Here is a 19,646-nt window from a genome sequence, read left to right on the forward strand (position 1 = left end):
CTGTCTAGGGTTCAAGCGTTTGGCCGATTCCAGGTAAATCAAATTCTTGTGGTCAGTGAGGACCACGACTTGATGTTTAGCTCCCTCCAACCAATGTCTCCACTCCTCAAATGCCCATTTCATGGCCAACAGTTCCCAATTCCCCACATCATAGTTACGTTCAGATGGGAAGAACTTTCAAGAAAAGAAAGCACAGGGATTCACTTTAGATGTTACAGGATCCTTTTGGGACAAAACAGCTCCTGCACCAATCTCAGAAGCGTCCGCCTCTACCTGGAACGGGAGTCAGACATCCAGTTGCCACAAAACCGGGGCAGAAGTGAATCTTCGCTTCAGCTCCTGAAAGGAAGAAACAGCCTCCGGAGACCAATTCAAAACATCAGCACCCTTCTTAGTCAGATCAGTCAATGGCTTGGCAATACTAGAAAATTTTGCTATAAATTTCCGATAAAAATTAGCAAAACCCAAAAACTTCTGAAGGGCCTTCAAAGAAGTGGGCTGAACCCAATCATAAATGGCCTGTACCTTGGCCGGATCCATTTCAATAGTTGACGGAGACAAAATAAATCCCAAAAATGAAATCCTCTGTACCCCAAAAAGGCATTTCGATCCTTTGACATACAGGGAATTCTCCCTCAAGATCCGGAACACCGTGCGAACATGTTCCACATGAGAATCCCAATCCTTGGAGAAGATCAAAATATCATCCAGATAGATAATCAAAAATTTATCCACAAAGTCTCGGAAAATGTCGTTCATGAAGCACTGGAAGACAGAAGGGGTATTAGTGAGCCCAAAAGGCATCACCAGGTACTCAAAATGTCCCTCTGGAGTATTAAACGCCGTCTTCCATTCATCCCCATGCTTAATGCGGATAAGATTATACGCCCCCTGAGGTCAAGCTTGGTAAACCAGCAAGCACCTTTAACTCTGGAGAATAGATCCGAAATCAGGGGTAACGGATACTGATATTTAATAGTAATTTTGTTGAGGGCACGATAATCAATACAAGGCCTTAATGAACCATCCTTTTTGGCCACGAAAAAAAACCGAGCACCTAATGGTGATGAGGATGGTCTAATTTGACCCTTCTCCAACGCCTCCTTAATATAGGATCGCATAGCCTCGTGCTCGGGTACAGATAAATTGAAGAGCCGACCCTTGGGAAATTTACACCCCGGGCTCAGTTCAATTGCACAGTCATAACTCCTATGAGGAGGCAAAGACGCAGACTCATTCTCACTAAATACATCATAAAAGTCCGCCAAATAGTCAGGAACATCATGCGACTGAGGAGAGGCGGAAAAAACCGGAGCCTCACTAAGGGCACACCGACAACCCCAATTCACCACAGACACAGATTTCCAGTCCAAAACTGGATTATGAATTTGCAACCAGGGAAACCCCAGAACAATGGTTTCATGCAAATTATGCAACACCAAAAATCTGCAATTTTCTTGATGGTTTGGGGTGACCCGCATTACCACCTGGGTCCAAAACTGAGGTTTATTTTTCGCCAAAGGCGTAGCATCAATCCCCCTCAAAGGGATAGGTGTCCGCAGAGGTGTCATAGGAAATCCACAACGTTTAGCAAAATCCAAGTCCATTAGGTTCAGGGCTGCTCCCGAATCCACAAAAGCCTTGGCAGAAAATGTGGACAGGGAGCAGATCAGAGTAATTGCCAGAAGAAACTTAGGTTGAACACCACCCACAGAAAACGTGTGTGCAAAACGTTTCTCTCATTTAGGACAGACAGAAATAATATGCGAGGCATCTCCACAAAAAAAACACAGCTTATTACGCTTTCTGAACTCCTGACGTTGCTCCCTGGACAAAACTCTATCACATTGCATAGGTTCAGACACTTGTTCAACAGGTGGCAACACCTCTCGTGCAGTCCTGCGTTCACGTAAACGCTGATCAACCTGAATGGCTAATGACATAGAATCGTCCAGACCAGAGGGAACAGGAAATCCCACCATAGTATCTTTTACGGCTTCTGACAAACCCTTTCGAAAGAGAGCTGCCAAGGCATTATCATTCCAGGTAGTAAGTACTGCCCACTTTCGGAATTTTTGACAGTACAATTCTGCAGAATCTCGACCCTGGCTCAATGCCAACACTGTCTTTTCAGCCTGATCAATAGCATTAGGTTCGTCATACAACAACCCCAAGGCTTGAAAAAATGCGTTCACATTAGTCAGACTAGGATCATCAGGTATCAAAGAAAACGCCCAATCCTGGGGATCGCCACGCAGCAAAGAGATGACAATTTTAACCTGCTGCGCGGAGCTCCCTGACAAGTTAGGCTTCAATGCAAAAAATAATTTACAATTATTTTTGAAATTCAAAAATTTAGACCGATCCCCAAAAAAACACATCAGGAGTAGGGATCTTTGGTTCAGCAGCATGTGAATGAGCAAGGTAGGCGGAAATTCCTCGCACTTTCGCAGCGAGCTGCTCCACACGATCAGACAATTGCTTTATCTCCATTGAGAGAAAAAAAAATTCCCCCTACGGCCTCAGAGATATAGAGGAAAAAATATACACACCGGTTTTTTTTTTTTCAATTCTTTCCTGCTATTGAGTACCCTAGGATCTGCGGTATGGCTGGTGATTCTGCTATGAATGAGTCACAGTAGGAGGCAAAAAAACAGAAACGCTAGCTAAGTCCAGAAAACCGGAGAAGTTGGCAGCTATCGGACTGCAGACCCCCAAACCCATCAACAACAACCAGCAGTAGCCGTGGGGGGCTCCCATGATGCCCCAGACCCCTCGATCACAGCCGGAGAACTGCCTAGCCCAAAGACAGAAAGGGAAATCTAAACTGCCCCAGAGCAGACCCCAAAGCAATAGGCAGCCCCCAACATATAATGACGGCAAAGCAAGAAGAAAAATCACCAACACAGACAGAAAGACAGACTGAGCAAACGACGGGGCCCAAGCCAACTAGACAGGACACGATAGGAAAGCCGCTGTCCGCAATCCGCGAAAAACCCTATCAAAATAAGAGCCAACAGACTGACAGGGAAAAAGGCCCTGAAGACGCCAGGCCCTAAAAAGACCATGTCAGCACCCAGGTATCCTCCGAAGACAGAGCAAACCGACAAAAAAGGAATTCAGCTCACCCCAACAGGGAATGACAGAATCCAGAAAAGAAAGGCAAACTAAAAAACAAAACACAAATGCAAAAAGGCAAAGCAGAAAACTTAGCTTTTGAGGAGCAGGAATCAGACTGGTCTCCTAGAATTCCACAGAGAAATCACCAGCGAGGCAGAAGGGCGTCGGCTGCCTTATATCCAGTCAGAGATCCCCGTCGCACAGTCATCCTCTCCCAGCTCAGGTGCTTGGTAATCAGCCTCACTACCTTCCTTCACCAGAAGAGGGAGTTCATCAGACCTCAATGGTGAAGGGGAAAATGAACTCATAACACTGCCCCCTATGCACAAGAACATAACTACTATAATAATGCCCCCTATGTACAAGAATATAACAACTATAATTCTGCCCCCTATGTACAAGAATCGACCTACTATAATATTGCCCTTATGTACCAGAATATAACTACTATCATACTGCCCCTATGTACAAGAATACAACTATTATCATACTGCCCCTATGTATAAGAATACAACTACTATCATACGGCCCCTATGTACAAGAATATAACTATTATTATACTGCCCCTATGTACAAGAATATAACTAAAGAATATAACTACTATAATACTGCCCCTATGCACAAGAATATAAATACTATAATACTGTCCCTATGTACAAGAATATAACTACTATAATACCGCTCCTATGTACAAGAATATAACAACTATAATACTGCCCCCTTTATACAAGAATATAACTACTATAATGCTGCCCCTTTTGTACAAAAATATAACTAGTATAATACTGCCCCTATGTACAAGAATATAACTACTATAATACTGCCCCTATGTACAAGAATATAACTACTATAATACTCCTCCTATCAACAAGAATATAACTACTATAATACTGCCCCTATGGTCAAGAATATAACTACTATAATACTGCCCCTATGTACAAGAATATAACTACTATAATACTGCCCCTATGGTCAAGAATATAACTACTATAATACTGCCCCTATGTACAAGACTATAACTACTATAATACTGCCTCTATGGTCAAGAATATAACTACTATTATAATGCCCCCTATGTACAAGAATATAACTACTAGAATACTGCCTCCAATGTACAAGAATCTAACTACTATAATACTGGTCCCTATGTACAAGAATAGACCTACTATAATATTGCCCCCTATGTACCAGAATATAACTACTATCATACTGCCCCTATGTACAAGAATACAGTATAACTAAAGAATATAACTACTATAATACTGCCCCCTATGCACAAGAATATAACTACTATAATAATGCCCCCTATGTACAAGAATATAACAAGTATAATACTGCCCCCTATGTACAAGAATCGACCTACTATAATATTGCCCTTATGCACCAGAATATAACTACTGTCATACTGCCCCTATGTACAAGAATACAACTATTATCATACTGCCCCTATGTATAAGAATACAACTACTATCATGCGGCCCCTATGTACAAAAATATAACTATTATTATACTGCCCCTATGTACAAGAATATAACTTAAGAATATAACTACTATAATACTGCCCCCTATGCACAAGAATATAACTACTATAATACCACTCCTATGTACAAGAATATAACTACTATAATACTGCCCCCTTTATACAAGAATATAACTACTATAATGCTGCCCCTTTTGTACAAAAATGTAACTACTATAATACTGCCACCTATGTACAAGAATATAACTACTACAATACTGCTCTTATGTACAAGAATATAACTACTATAATACTGCCCCTATGTACAAGAATATAACTACTATAATACTGCCCCTATGTACAAGAATATAACTACTATAATACTGCTCCCTTTATACAAGAATATAACTACTATAATGCTGCCCCTTTTGTACAAAAATATAACTAGTATAATACTGCCCCCTATGTACAAGAATATAACTACTATAATACTGCCCCCTTTATACAAGAATATAGCTACTATAATGCTGCCCCTTTTGTACAAAAATATAACTAGTATAATACTGCCCCCTATGTACAAGAATATAACTACTATAATACTGCCCCTATGTACAAGAACATAACTACTATAATACTGCTCCTATGAACAAGAATAGAACTACTATAATAATGCCCCTATGTACAAGAATATAACTACTATAATACTGCCCCTATGTACAAGAATATAACTACTATAATACTGCTCCTATGTACAAGAATATAACTACTATAATACTGCTCCTATGTGCAAGAATATAACTACTATAATACTGCTCCTATGAACAAGAATAGAACTACTATAATAACGCCCCTATGTACAAGAATATAACTACTATAATACTGCCCCTATGGTCAAAAATATAACTACTATAATACTGCCCCTATGTACAAGAATATAACTACTATAATACTGCCCCTATGTACAAGAATATAACTACTATAATACTACCCCTATGTACAAGAATATAACTACTATAATACTGCTCCTATGGTCAAGAATATAACTACTATAATACTGCCCCCTATGTACAAGAATATAACTACTATAATACTGCTCCTATGTACAAGAATATAACTACTAGAATACTGGTCCAATGTACATTGTTCTGGTGTTATATTTGTCATGCACAGTAAGAGTTTCAGTAATGTATCTTTGCGGGAATATTCGGAGTGTTCTGACCTCAGTTGCGAAGGGATGGAGAGACTGATACATTTACTCTGTTCTGTTATCATGGAGATAAAATGTGAATCTGAGACATTGTCAAGAAACAGAATCTGATAGGCGACAACAATTACAGAGTTTAGACAATATCCCCAACAATGCAGGAGATGGGAGAAGCGTTGACACAACAGATCTGTGTGATAGTGATCACTGCCGCCAGGCAGCAGCAGAGAGGAGAGTCAAAAGAGGTAGAGGCGTCATCATCTATTGTAGATAAACAGATGAACATAGATACATGTGATAGGATTCGATACAGCAGGCAGTATAGCACAGGATAGGATTAGATACAGCAGGCAGTATCGCACAGGATAGGATTACATACAGCAGGCAATATCCCACAGGATAGGATTAGATACAGCAGGCAGTATCGCACAGGATAGGATTAGATACAGCAGGCAGTATTGCAAAGGATAGAATCAGATACAGCAGGCAATATCCCACAGGATATGATTAGATACGGCAGGCAGCATCCCCCAGGATAGGATTAGATACAGCAGGCAGTATAGCACAGGATAGGATTAAATACAGCGGGCAGTATAGCACAGGATAGGATTAAATACAGCGGGCAGTATCGCACAGGATAAGATTAGCTATGGTAGGCAGTATCAAACGCAGTAGGATTGGATACAGCACACTGTATAATACATTACAGGCATGGCCGGCATTAGGGGCAGGCAGACCAGGGTTCTGCCTGGGGCCTCAGCTCCTCCAGGGGCCCCCAGCCAGCCGTTATGGGGCCCCCGAGTAAGAGGGGCCCGGCGCCGGGCCACCCCTCCCCCCCCTTCGCATCGCGCATTCAACTTATCAGCATCACTCCCCCTCTGACTGCCAGAAGTGGAGCTGAGTCACTCTGCAGAAGCTAGAGCAGCAGGGGAATGAGGAGAGGTAAGTATTGTTTGTGTGTGTATGTGTGTGTGTATGCATTACAGTGTGTGTGTGTTTATGCATTATAGTGTGTGTGTGTATGCATTATAGTGTGTGTATGCATTATAGTGTGAGTGTGTGTGTATGCTGCATTATACTGTGTGTGAGGGGACTGCCCTATAGTGTGTTGGGGGCTGCATTAGACTGTGTGGGGGGGCTGCTCTATACTGTGTATGTGGGGGGCTGCATTATACTGTGTGGGGGGGCTGCATTATACTGGGTGTGTTTTTGTCGAGGCTGCATTATACTGTGTGTGGGGGACTGTATTATACTGTATGTGGGGACTGAATTATACTGTGTGTTTTTGCTGGGGCGTGCATTATACTGTGTGTGCGGAGGGGAGGCTGCATTATACTGTGCGTGGGGGCTGCATTATACTGTGTGGGGGGCTGAATTATACTATGTGTGTGGGGGGGCTGCATTATACTCTTAAGGTCTGCATTATACTGTGTGTGGGGGACTGCATTATACTGTATGGGGGGCTGAATTATACTATGTGTGTGGGGGACTGCATTATACTGTGTGTGGTGCTGCATTTTACTCTGGGGGGAGCCGCATTATTCTCTGGGGGGCTACATTATACTCTTAGGCTATGTGCACACACTGCGGATTCTGCTGTAGATCTGCTGCGGATTTGGCCTCTGCGGATCCGCAGCAGTTCTGCAGACAATGTACAGTACAGTCATGGCCAAAAGTTTTGAGAATGACACAAATATTATATTTTCACATGATCTGCTGGCCTCTGGTTTTTATGTGTGTTTGTCAGATGTTTTTATCACATACAGAAATATAATTGCAATCATATTATGAATAACAAAAGGTTATATTGACAGTTAGAATGAGTTAATGCAGCAAGTCAATATTTGCAGTGTTGACCCTTCTTCTTCAGGACCTCAGCAATTCTCCCTGGCATGCTCTCAATCAACTTCTGGATCAAATCCTGACTGATAGCAGTCCATTCTTGCAAAATCAATGCTTTTATTTTGTCTGAATTTGAAGGTTTTTGTTTGTCCACCCGTCTCTTGATGATTGACCACAAGTTCTCAATGGGATTAAGATCTGGGGAGTTTCCAGGCCATGGTCCCAAAATCTCTATGTTTTGTTCCCTGAGCCATTTAGTTATCACCTTTGCTTTATGGCAAGGTGCTCCATCATGTTGTAAAAGGCATTGTTGATCACCAAACTGCTCTTGGACGGTTGGGAGAAGTTGCTCTTGGAGGACATTCTGGTACCATTCTTTATTCATGGCTGTGTTTTTAGGCAAGACTGAGAGAGAGCCCATTCCCTTGGTTGAGAAGCAACCCCACACATGAATGGTTTCAGGATGCATGACAGTTGGCATGAGACAAGACTGGTGGTAGCGCTCACCTGGTCTTCTCCGAATAAGCCGTGTTCCAGATGTCCCAAACAATCGAAAAGGGGATTCATCAGAGAAAATGACTTTACCCCAGTCCTCAGCAGTCCACTCCCTGTACCTCTTGCAGAATATCAGTCTGTCCATGATGTTTTTTCTGGAGAGAAGTGGCTTCTTTGCTGCCCTCCTTGAGACCAGGCCTTGCTCCAAGAGTCTCCGCCTCACAGTGCGTGCAGATGCACTCACACCTGCCTGCTGCCATTCCTGAGCAAGCTCTGCACTGCTGGTAGCCCGATCCCGCAGCTGAAACACTTTTAAGAGACGGTCCTGGCGCTTGCTGGTCTTTCTTGGGCGCCCTGGAGCCTTTTTGGCAACAAGGGAACCTCTCTCCTTGAAGTTCTTGATGATGCGATAGATTGTTGACTGAGGTGCAATCTTTCTAGCTGCGATACTCTTCCCTGTTAGGCCATTTTTGTGCAGTGCAATGAAGACTGCACGTGTTTCTTTAGAGATAACGATGGTTAACAGAAGAGAAACAATGATGTCAAGCACCAGCCTCCTTTTAAAGTGTCCAGTGGTGTCATTCTTACTTAATCATGACAGATTGATCTCCAGCCCTGTCCTCATCAACACCCACACCTGTGTTAATGGAGCAATCAATGAAACGATGTTAGCTGGTCCTTTTAAGGCAGGGCTGCAATGATGTTGAAATGTGTTTTGGGGGATAAAGTTAATTTTCTAGGCAAATATTGACTTTGCAAGTAATTGCTGTTAAGCTGATCACTCTTAATAACATTATGGAGTATATGCAAATTGCCATTAGAAAAAATGAAGCAGTAGACTTTGTAAAAATTAATATTTGTGTCATTCTCAAAACTTTTGGCCATGACTGTACAATATAAGTCTATGTGATTTACATTCAGCTGTGCACATGCTGCGGATTTTCAACTGCAGAAAAGCTGCGGTTTTGAATCCGCAGAAAGAATTGACATGTCAATTCTTTCTTCGGATTCTGCTGCGGTTTGCCACCTATTCCATTGTCCAGGTGTCAAACTGCAGGTGAAACCCGGTGGCCAATCCGCAGGTAAAACTGCAAGTCATTTTAGCTGCGGTTTTACCTGTGGATCCGCAGATACAAAACCGAGGGTGAATCCGCAGCGTGTGCACATAAACTTAGGGGGATGCATTATACTGTTTTTGTGGGGTGCTGCATGATACTGTGTGTGAAGGGGCTGCACTATACTGTGTGTGTGTCTGTGGGGGGATGAATTATACTTTGTGTGTGGGGCTGCATTATACTCTTAGGGGGCTGCATTATACTGTGTGTGGGGGACTGCATTATACTGTATGGGGCTGAATTATACTGTGTGTGGGGTGCTGTATTATACTCTGGGGGGCTGCATTATACTTTGTGTGGGGGCTGCATTATACTCTGGGGGCTGCATTACTCTTTGTGTGGGGATGCATTATACTCAGGGGGCTGTATTATACTGTGTGTGTTTTTGTCGGGGGGGCTGCATTATACTGTGTGTGGGGGAGGCTGCATTATACTGTGTGTGGGGAACTGCATTATACTGTATGGGGGGGCTGAATTATACTACAGTGGGGCAAAAAAGTATTTAGTCAGTCAGCAATAGTGCAAGTTCCACCACTTAAAAAGATGAGAGGCGTCTGTAATTTACATCATAGGTAGACCTCAACTATGGGAGACAAACTGAGAAAAAAAAATCCAGAAAATCACATTGTCTGTTTTTTTTTCATTTTATTTGCATATTATGGTGGAAAATAAGTATTTGGTCAGAAACAAGCAATCAAGATTTCTGGCTCTCACAGACCTGTAACTTCTTCTTTAAGAGTCTCCTCTTTCCTCCACTCATTACCTGTAGTAATGGCACCTGTTTAAACTTGTTATCAGTATAAAAAGACACCTGTGCACACCCTCAAATAATAAGAACAATAGGTAGCAAGATGTGCTGGAAAAATTAGTCAACCGTATGTCCATAATGAATGTACTGGGGACCACCAACAAGATTCCAGCACATCATGGGACAGTGCAGGACACACTGTATGTATAACTATACCAACACCGAAAAAAACAGTGTAAAAAGTCCAATATAAACATAAAAATCACAATCTTTATTGTCAACAGATGAGGCACAATACAGCTAAAAAGTGACACAAAAAATGGCAATGTATAGTGGGCCACAAATGTATAGATGGTATGTATATAGGTACAGCTATACATCTATATTATATTTTATAAGCACCAAAAATTGAAAAGGCAAGTATAATATGTAGAAGGCCATCAAAAAGTAAAGGGAAAAATCCCTGGCTAGCCATGCAGAATGAAGATATTGCCCAAACATAGGTGGTAGAGACACATACCTGTAGAGAAGTGTGGCACAATGTACACAGCCGTGCCCCAACGCGCGTTTCGGAAAAGTTCCTTCCTCAGGGGGCGTGTGTTAAGGCCGTTTTTAATTCAATATATAGTGAATTGATGGAAGCCATTAGTGGTGCCCGGTGTGTATGCAACCATCCCCCCCATCCCGACATGGCGACCGCCGCTGACGCTGGCACACAACGGGGCCCCGTGGTGTCAGACGCCAGACAGTGGGCGGAAGGGAGGAGGAGACCGATGACAACATCCGGATTTCAAACCCGCGCATGCGCAGACAAAAGTAGATGGGGCCGCGGCCATTTTGGAAAAGGGCATAACAGTGCGATACTAATGAGTAACAGCGGTAAATGGAAACCGAACATCAACATGCAAGGAGGAATAATAAAAAAGGAGGTATCTAAGATGCAAGTGCAATTGTATATAAAATACAATATAAGATAGTACAAAGATAGAAATATGTAACCTCAACTTGTATATCAGAACCGCGCATGTGCAAAGCGCGATATAACAAGACCCTCAAACAGTCTGACTCCAAACTCCACTATGGTGAAGACCAAAGAGCTGTCAAAGGACACCAGAAACAAAATTGTAGCCCTGCACCAGGCTGGGAAGACTGAATCTGCAATAGCCAACCAGCTTGGAGTGAAGAAATCAACTGTGGGAGCAATAATTAGAAAATGGAAGACATACAAGACCACTGATAATCTCCCTCGATCTGGTGCTCCACGAAAAATCCCACCCCGTGGGGTCAGAATGATCACAAGAACGGTGAGCAAAAATCCCAGAACCACGCGGGGGGACCTAGTGAATGAACTGCAGAGAGCTGGGACCAATGTAACAAGACCTACCATAAGTAACACACTACGCCACCATGGACTCAGATCCTGCAGTGCCAGACGTGTCCCACTGCTTAAGCCTGTACATGTCCGGGCCCGTCTGAAGTTTGCTAGAGAGCATTTGGATGATCCAGAGGAGTTTTGGGAGAATGTCCTATGGTCTGATGAACCCAAACTGGAACTGTTTGGTAGAAACACAACTTGTCGTGTTTGGAGGAAAAAGAATACTGAGTTGCATCCATCAAACACCATACCTACTGTAAAGCATGGTGGTGGAAACATCATGCTTTGGGGCTGTTTCTCTGCAAAGGGGCCAGGACGACTGATTCGGGTACATGAAAGAATGAATGGGGTCATGTATCGTGAGATTTTGAGTGCAAACCTCCTTCCATCAGCAAGGGCATTGATGATGAAACGTGGCTGGGTCTTTCAACATGACAATGATACAAAGCACACCGCCAGGGCAACGAAGGAGTGGCTTTGTAAGAAGCATTTCAAGGTCCTGGAGTGGCCTAGCCAGTCTCCAGATCTCAACCCTATAGAAAACCTTTGGAGGGAGTTGAAAGTCCGTGTTGCCAAGCGAAAAGCCAAAAACATCACTGCTCTAGAGGAGATCTGCATGGAGGAATGGGCCAACATACCAACAACAGTGTGTGGCAACCTTGTGAAGACTTACAGAAAACGTTTGACCTCTGTCATTGCCAACAAAGGATATATCACAAAGTATTGAGATGAAATTTTGTTTCTGGCCAAATACTTATTTTCCACCATAATATGCAAATAAAATGAAAAATAAACAGACAATGTGATTTTCTGAATTTTTTTTTCTCAGTTTGTCTCCCATAGCTGAGGTCTACCTATGATGTAAATTACAGACGCCTCTCATCTTTTTAAGTGGTGGAACTTGCACTATTGCTGACTGACTAAATACTTTTTTGCCCCACTGTATGTGTGTGGGGGGCTGCATTATACTCTTAGGGGCTGCATTATACTGTGTGTGGGGGCTGCATTATACTCTGGGGGGCTGCATTATACTTTGTGTGGGGTTGCATTATACTTTTAGGGGGATGCATTAAACTGTTTGTGGGGTGTTGCATGATACTGTGTGTGAAAGGGCTGCACTATACTGTATGTGTCTGTGGTGGGGATGAGTTATACTTTGTGTGTGGGGCTGCATTATACTGTGAGGAGGCTGCATTATACACTGATGGGGTTGCTTTATACTCTTAGGGGGCTGCATTATACTGCTTGTGTGGGGGGCTGCATTATACTGTGTGTGAGGGGGCTGCACTATACTGTGTGTGTGTTTGTGGGAGGCTGAATTATTCTTTGTGTGTGGGGCTGCATTATTCTGTGAGGGTGCTGCTTTAGAATCTGGGTGGCTGCATTATTCTGTACTCTGAGAAGGGCTGCATTATGCTCTATGAGGGGACTACATTATACTCTGAGGGGGGCTGCAGTATACTCTGAGGGGGGCTGCATTATAAACTGAGGGGGACTGCATTATACTCTATCAAGGACCATGAAGAGTGCATTTTACTATATGTACTATATGGGACCTGCATTATACTGTATCGAGGACTATCTGTACCAATCATTCTTCCTCATCCGAAGTAAGGGTAGGTGCACACGGTCAGTAAATGCTGCGTGTTGGACGCTGTGTACTTGTACAACGTCCAAATGTTACAGCATAGCGGATGGGATTTCAAGAAATCCCATGCCCACTATTTGTGCACAGACGCCCGGGGCTCACTCTCGGAGAAGGACATGCAGAGCGTCTCTCCAGACCGCAACATGTCTATTTATCTTGTGGAGATGTGAGTCTCCACAAGATAAATGTCACCCGTACAATTGTATTGAACACAGTGAATCCACACGGTTCAATGAACACATGAGGATTCACCTGTGTTCAATTGCCGGCAGCAGACATGTGCTGCATCCAAAGCGCTGTCAATTACTGAACGTGTGCACCCACCCTAAAAAGGCTGGGAAATAAGCATCGAACAATTTCAATATTGTCGATCACGCTCATTTGCCAGCCTGAACTTAACGCTTGTAGATGCAACAGAAATGTTTCTGTATGTTGATGCAATATGTGAGCATTTGGGGCCCCACTTTAAACTTTTGCCCAGGGCCTTACTTTGTCTAAAACTTGCCCCGATTCCAGGATCGAATACACTTGTGGGTACATTTATCCCAGGATGTGGGCTGTGTAGAGGAAACGTTTCTGGAGGATTATCCTCCGTTCCTGCTGTCATTATCACATTACAGCACTGATGTAATCTCCACCACTGGGCAGAGGACTGGTCAGTGTTTGCTTGGTGTCTAAGAGTGAGGCTGGTGATGGCTGACCACTGCCCACTGCTCCCTCTCTCTTTGTGCCTTATCCTTGTCTGGACCATGTCACTGATGGAGGCGACATCTGCAGAGGCGGCAGACAGCGACAGAGACATCCAGGGGGTGAATGAGAAGGAACTGGTGAGTCCCTGTCATTCCAGATTTTATCTGCTGTGTGAGCACTTTAGATCAGAGCTCCTCCCAGCATCAGTCTCAGAGATTGCGCCAGCACCAGTCCCAGAGCTTGTCCCAGTAACAGAGTTCGTCCCAGCAACAGTGCCAGAGCTTGTCACAGTACTAGTCTCAGAGCTTGCCCCAGCACCAGACCCACAGGCCGCCCAGCATCAGTCACAGAAACTGCACAGCGCCAGTCCCAGCACCAGTCTCAGAGCTTGTCTCAGTACCAGTCTCAGAGCTTGTCTCAGTACCAGTCTCAGAGTTTGTCCCAGTAACAGAGTTCGTCCCAGCACCAGTCTCAGAGCTCGTCCCAGCACCAGTATCAGAGCTCGTCCCAGTACCAGTCCCAAAGTTGTACCAGTCCCAAAGCTTGTCCCAGAAACAGTCCTAGAGCTTTCTCTAGCACCAGTGCCAGAACTTGTCCCACCACCAGTCCCAGAGCTCTTCTCACCTGTCCCAGAGCCTACCAAGTCTCAGGTCAGTTACAAGTACCAGTGGCAGAGCCTGACCAACTCTAGTCCCATAGCCTGCCCATTAACAGTAACAGAACTCAGAGATCGCCCCAGCATCAATCACAGAAACTCCATAGCAGCAGCCCCTGGCCTTGCTCCATTACCATTCTTGAAGCTTATCCCAGAACCAGTCTCAGAGCTCGACCCAGTAACAGAGCTTGCCACAGCACAAGTCCCAGAGCTCGTTGTAGCACCAGTCTCAGAGCTCGTCCCAGGACCAGTGCCAGAGCTTGTCCCAGTACTAGTCCCAGAGTTTGTCCTAGTGCAATGCCCGCTAGAGCCGGGGGTACTCGGTCCGGGCAGGTCAGTTCTTCAGGGGATGTCACGGCAGCAGTGACCCGGTCCGTGGCCCTGGGCGTGCAATAAAATGTAAGGGGGAAAGTTTATAGAGGATTAAATTGTGACGCCATCTGTGGTGTTCGGCAATAGATGGCCAACACTGCGATTCAGATCCACTGGGGTGGTTGGTGACGCAGTAGAGATGTTACAGCTCTCCACGGCCATCCAGCGGGCCCCAGGGAAGTTATAGGGTTAATTTGATGATGGTAACTGTTGTAGTACAGTGCAGGTGTCGCAGTAAATAAATCTGAGGACACAGCAGGGTGCAGTCTTCACACTTTACTCACAGTCTTTAGGTTACAATCACCAGCCGGGTGCTGTGTCCAGCCAGCTCTCGGGTAGTTTGGGTGCACTTTTCCGGGACCCCCTTCTTGTGTACCTTCCCAGGTCGTCTCTCTGCGCTGGCTCACACCCTCCTGTCCTACGCCTCACACAAAGTGTCCCAAGCCAGCAGCCTCCTGGTCCCCTTGAGCCTATGTGGTTGCCTTAATAGCGATTGTGTGTCAATTTGGCTGTTGCACATACAGATACTACAGCCTCCGGTTCGCTAGCTGAGTCCTACAGTCTCTCCACTAGTCTGAGGCTGGTCCCCACTGCGACCTGGTCCCTCCACCCAACTACAGTCGGCGTGGATTCGGGCGCCACGGGTGGATTCTTAACTTTCCTGGCCCCTAGGACCCCTTCTCTCTCCCTGGAGCCCCTTTCTGACTCCTCCGTCACTTCTCTCTCCTGACTCCCTTTTCCATGACAACTCTCCACTACCAACTGTCAACTTTCTCTCCAACTGTCACTCTACCTCCAGGTCTTCTACCCTTGTCCCACCACCACTCCAAGAATTTGTCCCAGTGCCAGAGCCTGTCCAGTCCCAGGTCCGATACAAGCACCAGTGACAGAGCCTGACCAACACTAGTCCCAGAATCTGCCCAGTATCAGCACCATTGTATTTCACTGTACCAATCGCAGAGACCACCCCAGCAATCACCCAGCCTGTACCCATACCAGTCCCTGCACTGCTCTAGCAGGGCTTTCCTGTGATAATGTAATGGCTGTGAGGCTTTGCAGTAATCAGGGACATGTATGATGCACCTTGCTGACTGTTTCCTCTGTTACAGCTTCTGGAGCTACAAGACGTTCTCTACAAACTGCAGTCCAAGCGGAGCTCTGTCTGGGAGAGCAAATATATCCAGCTGCCTAAGGTAAGCATCCCAACACACAGTGTGTGTGTGTGTGTGTGTGTGTGGGTCACAGCAGCACTGATTACAGTGCTTATTCTGTTACCTAATTGTGCAGTAGCAAGGGCAGAGTGCCAGCAGCACAGAGTATTTCAGATTAGTGTGCGCCTCTTATTATCTAATTGTATAGTGAAACACAACAAGAAAGCACAGAATGACATGTTTGCAAAAATACTCTGCAGTGAAAAATATGACAATAATCAGCAAGTGCTGGATAGCAAATACAGGGTATTTAGTCAATACATTTTTTGCAAAAAATGTATACCAAGCTGCTCTACCTCGTCACGGTAACCCTTAACGGAGCAGTCCCTATCTAATGTATTTAAAACCTGAACATATGAACAGTGTCTAAATGGACAGGATTCAGACAGGCGCTTCCTAGTATGGGCTCGTGGTGTAAGACAGCTCTTTATGTGCATGTCACACAAGAGAGGGGTGGGGTACCCTGTATTTGTTATCCAGCACTTGCTGATTATTGTCATATTTTACACTGCAGAGTATTTTTGCAAATATGTCATTCTGTGCTTTCTTGTTGTGTTTCAGTCAGTGGGTGGTGTGAACATTGTCCTACCGACTTGTTCACATTTGTGCATGTCACATGTGTTTTTAATCCGTTTTTTCCTTGCTTAGCATGGTTTGGGAGACCCCACCCCTCTCTTGTGTGACATGCACATAAATGAGCTGTCTTACACCACGAGCCCATACTAGGAAGCGCCTGTCTGAATCCTGTTTATTTAGACACTGTTCATATGTTCAGGTTTTAAATACATTAGTTAGGGACTGCTCCGTTAAGGGTTACCGTGACGAGGTGGAGCAGCTTGGTATGCATTTTTTGCAAAAAACGTATCGACTAAATACCCTGTATTTGTTATCCAGCACTTGCTGATTATTGTCATATTTTTCACTGCAGAGTATTTTTGCAAATATGTCATTCTGTGCTTTCTTGTTGTGTTTCAGTCAGTGGGTGGTGTGAACACTGTCCTACCGACTTGTTCACATTTGTGCAGATCACATGTGTTTTTAATCCTAATTGTATAGTGGCAAGAGCATAGTGCCAGCAGCACAGAGTATTTAAGTGTACATTTCTCTTGTATTTTATTTCCCAGTGCATTATGGGAGACGCTTGTGCGGTGAAGCGAGGAGCGCGGATAGGAAAGCTGTGCGACTGCCCCCAGCGCAGCACTTGCAGTTACTTCTTCATGAGATGTCTCTGAGTCGCCCCCTCCGCTCACAGCAAGAACTCGTGTCCTCCGAGAAGACTTGTGAATTGCCATAACCTGATGCCGGGGGGCCAATATTACCACCTATCTCATGCCGCTCTGCTAATCCGCGGCTGCACTGACTATTTCTCATTACACAGAATGACCTGGAGGTGATCACAGTGCGATGATCTTCCCCCCATTCCTGTATATAATTGCCTGCCATGCACGAGATTATCCACAGACCCCCGACCCCAGCACTGATGGAAGGAATACAATATTTTATATATAATTATCTTGTGTCTGACTGCATCTTATCTGTCATCACAACATCCAAGGATCGGTCCCTGCTCCAGAGCTGCACTCACTATTCTGCTGGTGCAGTCATTGTACATACATTACATTATTGACCCTATACTGATACCGAGTTACATCCTGTAGATCTTTTATTATAAAAATGAAAAACATAACTAAACAAAAATATCAGCCAGAAAAATAATCAGTATACTGAGCACTTTTCCAGCCGCTCATTCTCTCCTCTCACACATATTATACATATATACAGAATAATAACTAATATTAAGTACTTACACATTCTGGTCCGGTCACCGAACAAACTAATAACAAACAAATAAAATAAACAATAGCAAACAAAAACTATATACATACATTTTTTTTTAAATTTTAAATAAAATAACCACAAACTATACAAATATATACAAGACTAAACTAATCACCACCGCACACTCAAGCCCACCATTCCCAACCCCCGCACTGACCTGAGAGCTAGTCCTGCATCTCATGTCCAAACTCCATAGGCCAGATCAGGCAGTGACAGTTTTTCTACCAAACACCCCAGTGTCCCATAGTCCCAAAAGATAAACCCACCTCCCCCATTTTCCCACCACCCAACCTAACACCTACACCCAAATCTAGATCCCCATATACAATATATATAGAAACAAACTCTACAATAACCACAAACAAAGCCCAAGTTCGGCGCCTGCAGCCTTACATCACTGTATACTGATCAAACAAAACAAAAATCTACAGTGTCAGCAACAGCCCACCACCAGGAAAGGACATGACCAGGCACACTAAAATAAAAGCCCCTCCAGAGGAGAGCAGCCCTGCGTATGCCCAGTCTCTCATACTCCAGAGAGCGCACCTTCACCAGGTCACCGAGTATGGTCCTAAACACATCGTCCACTGGGTGGATTTTCCGTTGCGTCGATACTAAGCACCGTGCGTTCCACGTGTGATACCTAGCCACTGCGCTAACTAGAAATAAGGTGCAGCGGTCCCGACCACCAAGGTCTCTGAATGCTCCATAGGCCCAATACGCATAGGAGAGACCGGCCTGCCGAGACCAGCCAATGGAGGCGCCCACCCTGTTGTACACCTCTGTATTGAAGGGACAATGAAGCAGGAAGTGGTCCATACTTTCCAGCATGGTACCACAATGCTCCTGAGGACATTTCCTGTCCTCAGAGCTCCTACACTTCAGATTGTCCCTCACACACAGTTTCCCGTGGAAGCAGCGCCAAGCCAAGTCCCAAAACATTGAGAGGATCCTGATAGAATTGAGAAGATACAAACCCACCCCAAGATCCCGACTTGGGCAATCCCGGAGCGCCAGAGGCCTCTGGAAATGGGTCAACAGAACCCTATTGTCAAGGAATTTCCTTGGCAGAGTCCTGATCTCCCACATTCCCAAACCCCACCGGCAATTTACCTTCAGAACCAAGGTAGCATAAGCCGGAAGATGTCTATGTGGTGTGCGAAGATCCTTCACTTCCCCTCCTGTCTCCTATTCCTGGAAGAAAGGCTGAAACCATCCCCTACAGGAGAATACCCACAGAAGAACCCTCTCTTTCCAGAGGTTTGCAATATTGTTCTTAATGAAGGTATCCACAAGGAATACCACAAGGCTGACCACACACAACCCCCCCTAATCTCCTTGTACGGTAATTAACCTCTTTCTTAACTAGGTTCAGTCTATAACCCCATAACAGTTGGAAGAACAAACTGTAGACCCAAGTGCAGAGAGGCTCTGGCAAAATGCATGCTCTGCCCAGATAAATCATTAACGTGAGCAGGTAAGTTTTGATCAGGTTTACCCTTTCCCTTAGGGTGAAAGACCAACGCTTCCACTGATTCACCTTCTGATTGGCAATCTCTCGGTACCGGCTATCGTGGTACTAGAACCCCTGGACCTGCTCCTAACGATCCCTGTATAGGGGTCGGCTCCACCTGGTTGCTCACCCAGGGGCCCTCGGTGCCATGTTCAAGAGGGTCCATTCCTGGAGTCTTGCCTCACCGTAACACAACCCTGGTGAACACCAGATCCAACCTCAAAAGAGCTGAAAATCCAACCGTTCACAAGTGGGAAACTTTCTGTCCCACTGTACAAGGTCTTAAGTCTATCAACAAACTCCCCCGGAAGGCCATATCTCAGAAGGACAGAGCAGAGATAACATAGTAACATAACATAG

At 44.7% G+C, this 19,646-nt stretch overlaps 1 protein-coding gene across 1 annotated transcript; it reads left to right on the forward strand.

Moving 5' to 3' along the window:
* Positions 1–13,698: 13,698 nt before the first annotated feature.
* Positions 13,699–17,308, forward strand: LOC141082693 (cocaine- and amphetamine-regulated transcript protein-like). The gene is made up of 3 exons (XM_073566633.1): positions 13,699–13,833; positions 15,833–15,916; positions 17,059–17,308. The coding sequence occupies exons 1-3, from the start codon at positions 13,699–13,701 to the stop codon at positions 17,164–17,166; spliced, it is 327 nt and encodes a 108-aa protein (XP_073422734.1). The 3' UTR covers positions 17,167–17,308.
* The last annotated feature ends 2,338 nt before the right edge of the window (positions 17,309–19,646 follow it).

This window comes from Dendrobates tinctorius, unplaced genomic scaffold (genome assembly GCF_039654945.1).
Source record: "Dendrobates tinctorius isolate UK_male_01 unplaced genomic scaffold, ASM3965494v1 ptg000019l, whole genome shotgun sequence".
In the NCBI taxonomy this organism is placed as follows: Eukaryota; Metazoa; Chordata; class Amphibia; order Anura; family Dendrobatidae; genus Dendrobates; species Dendrobates tinctorius.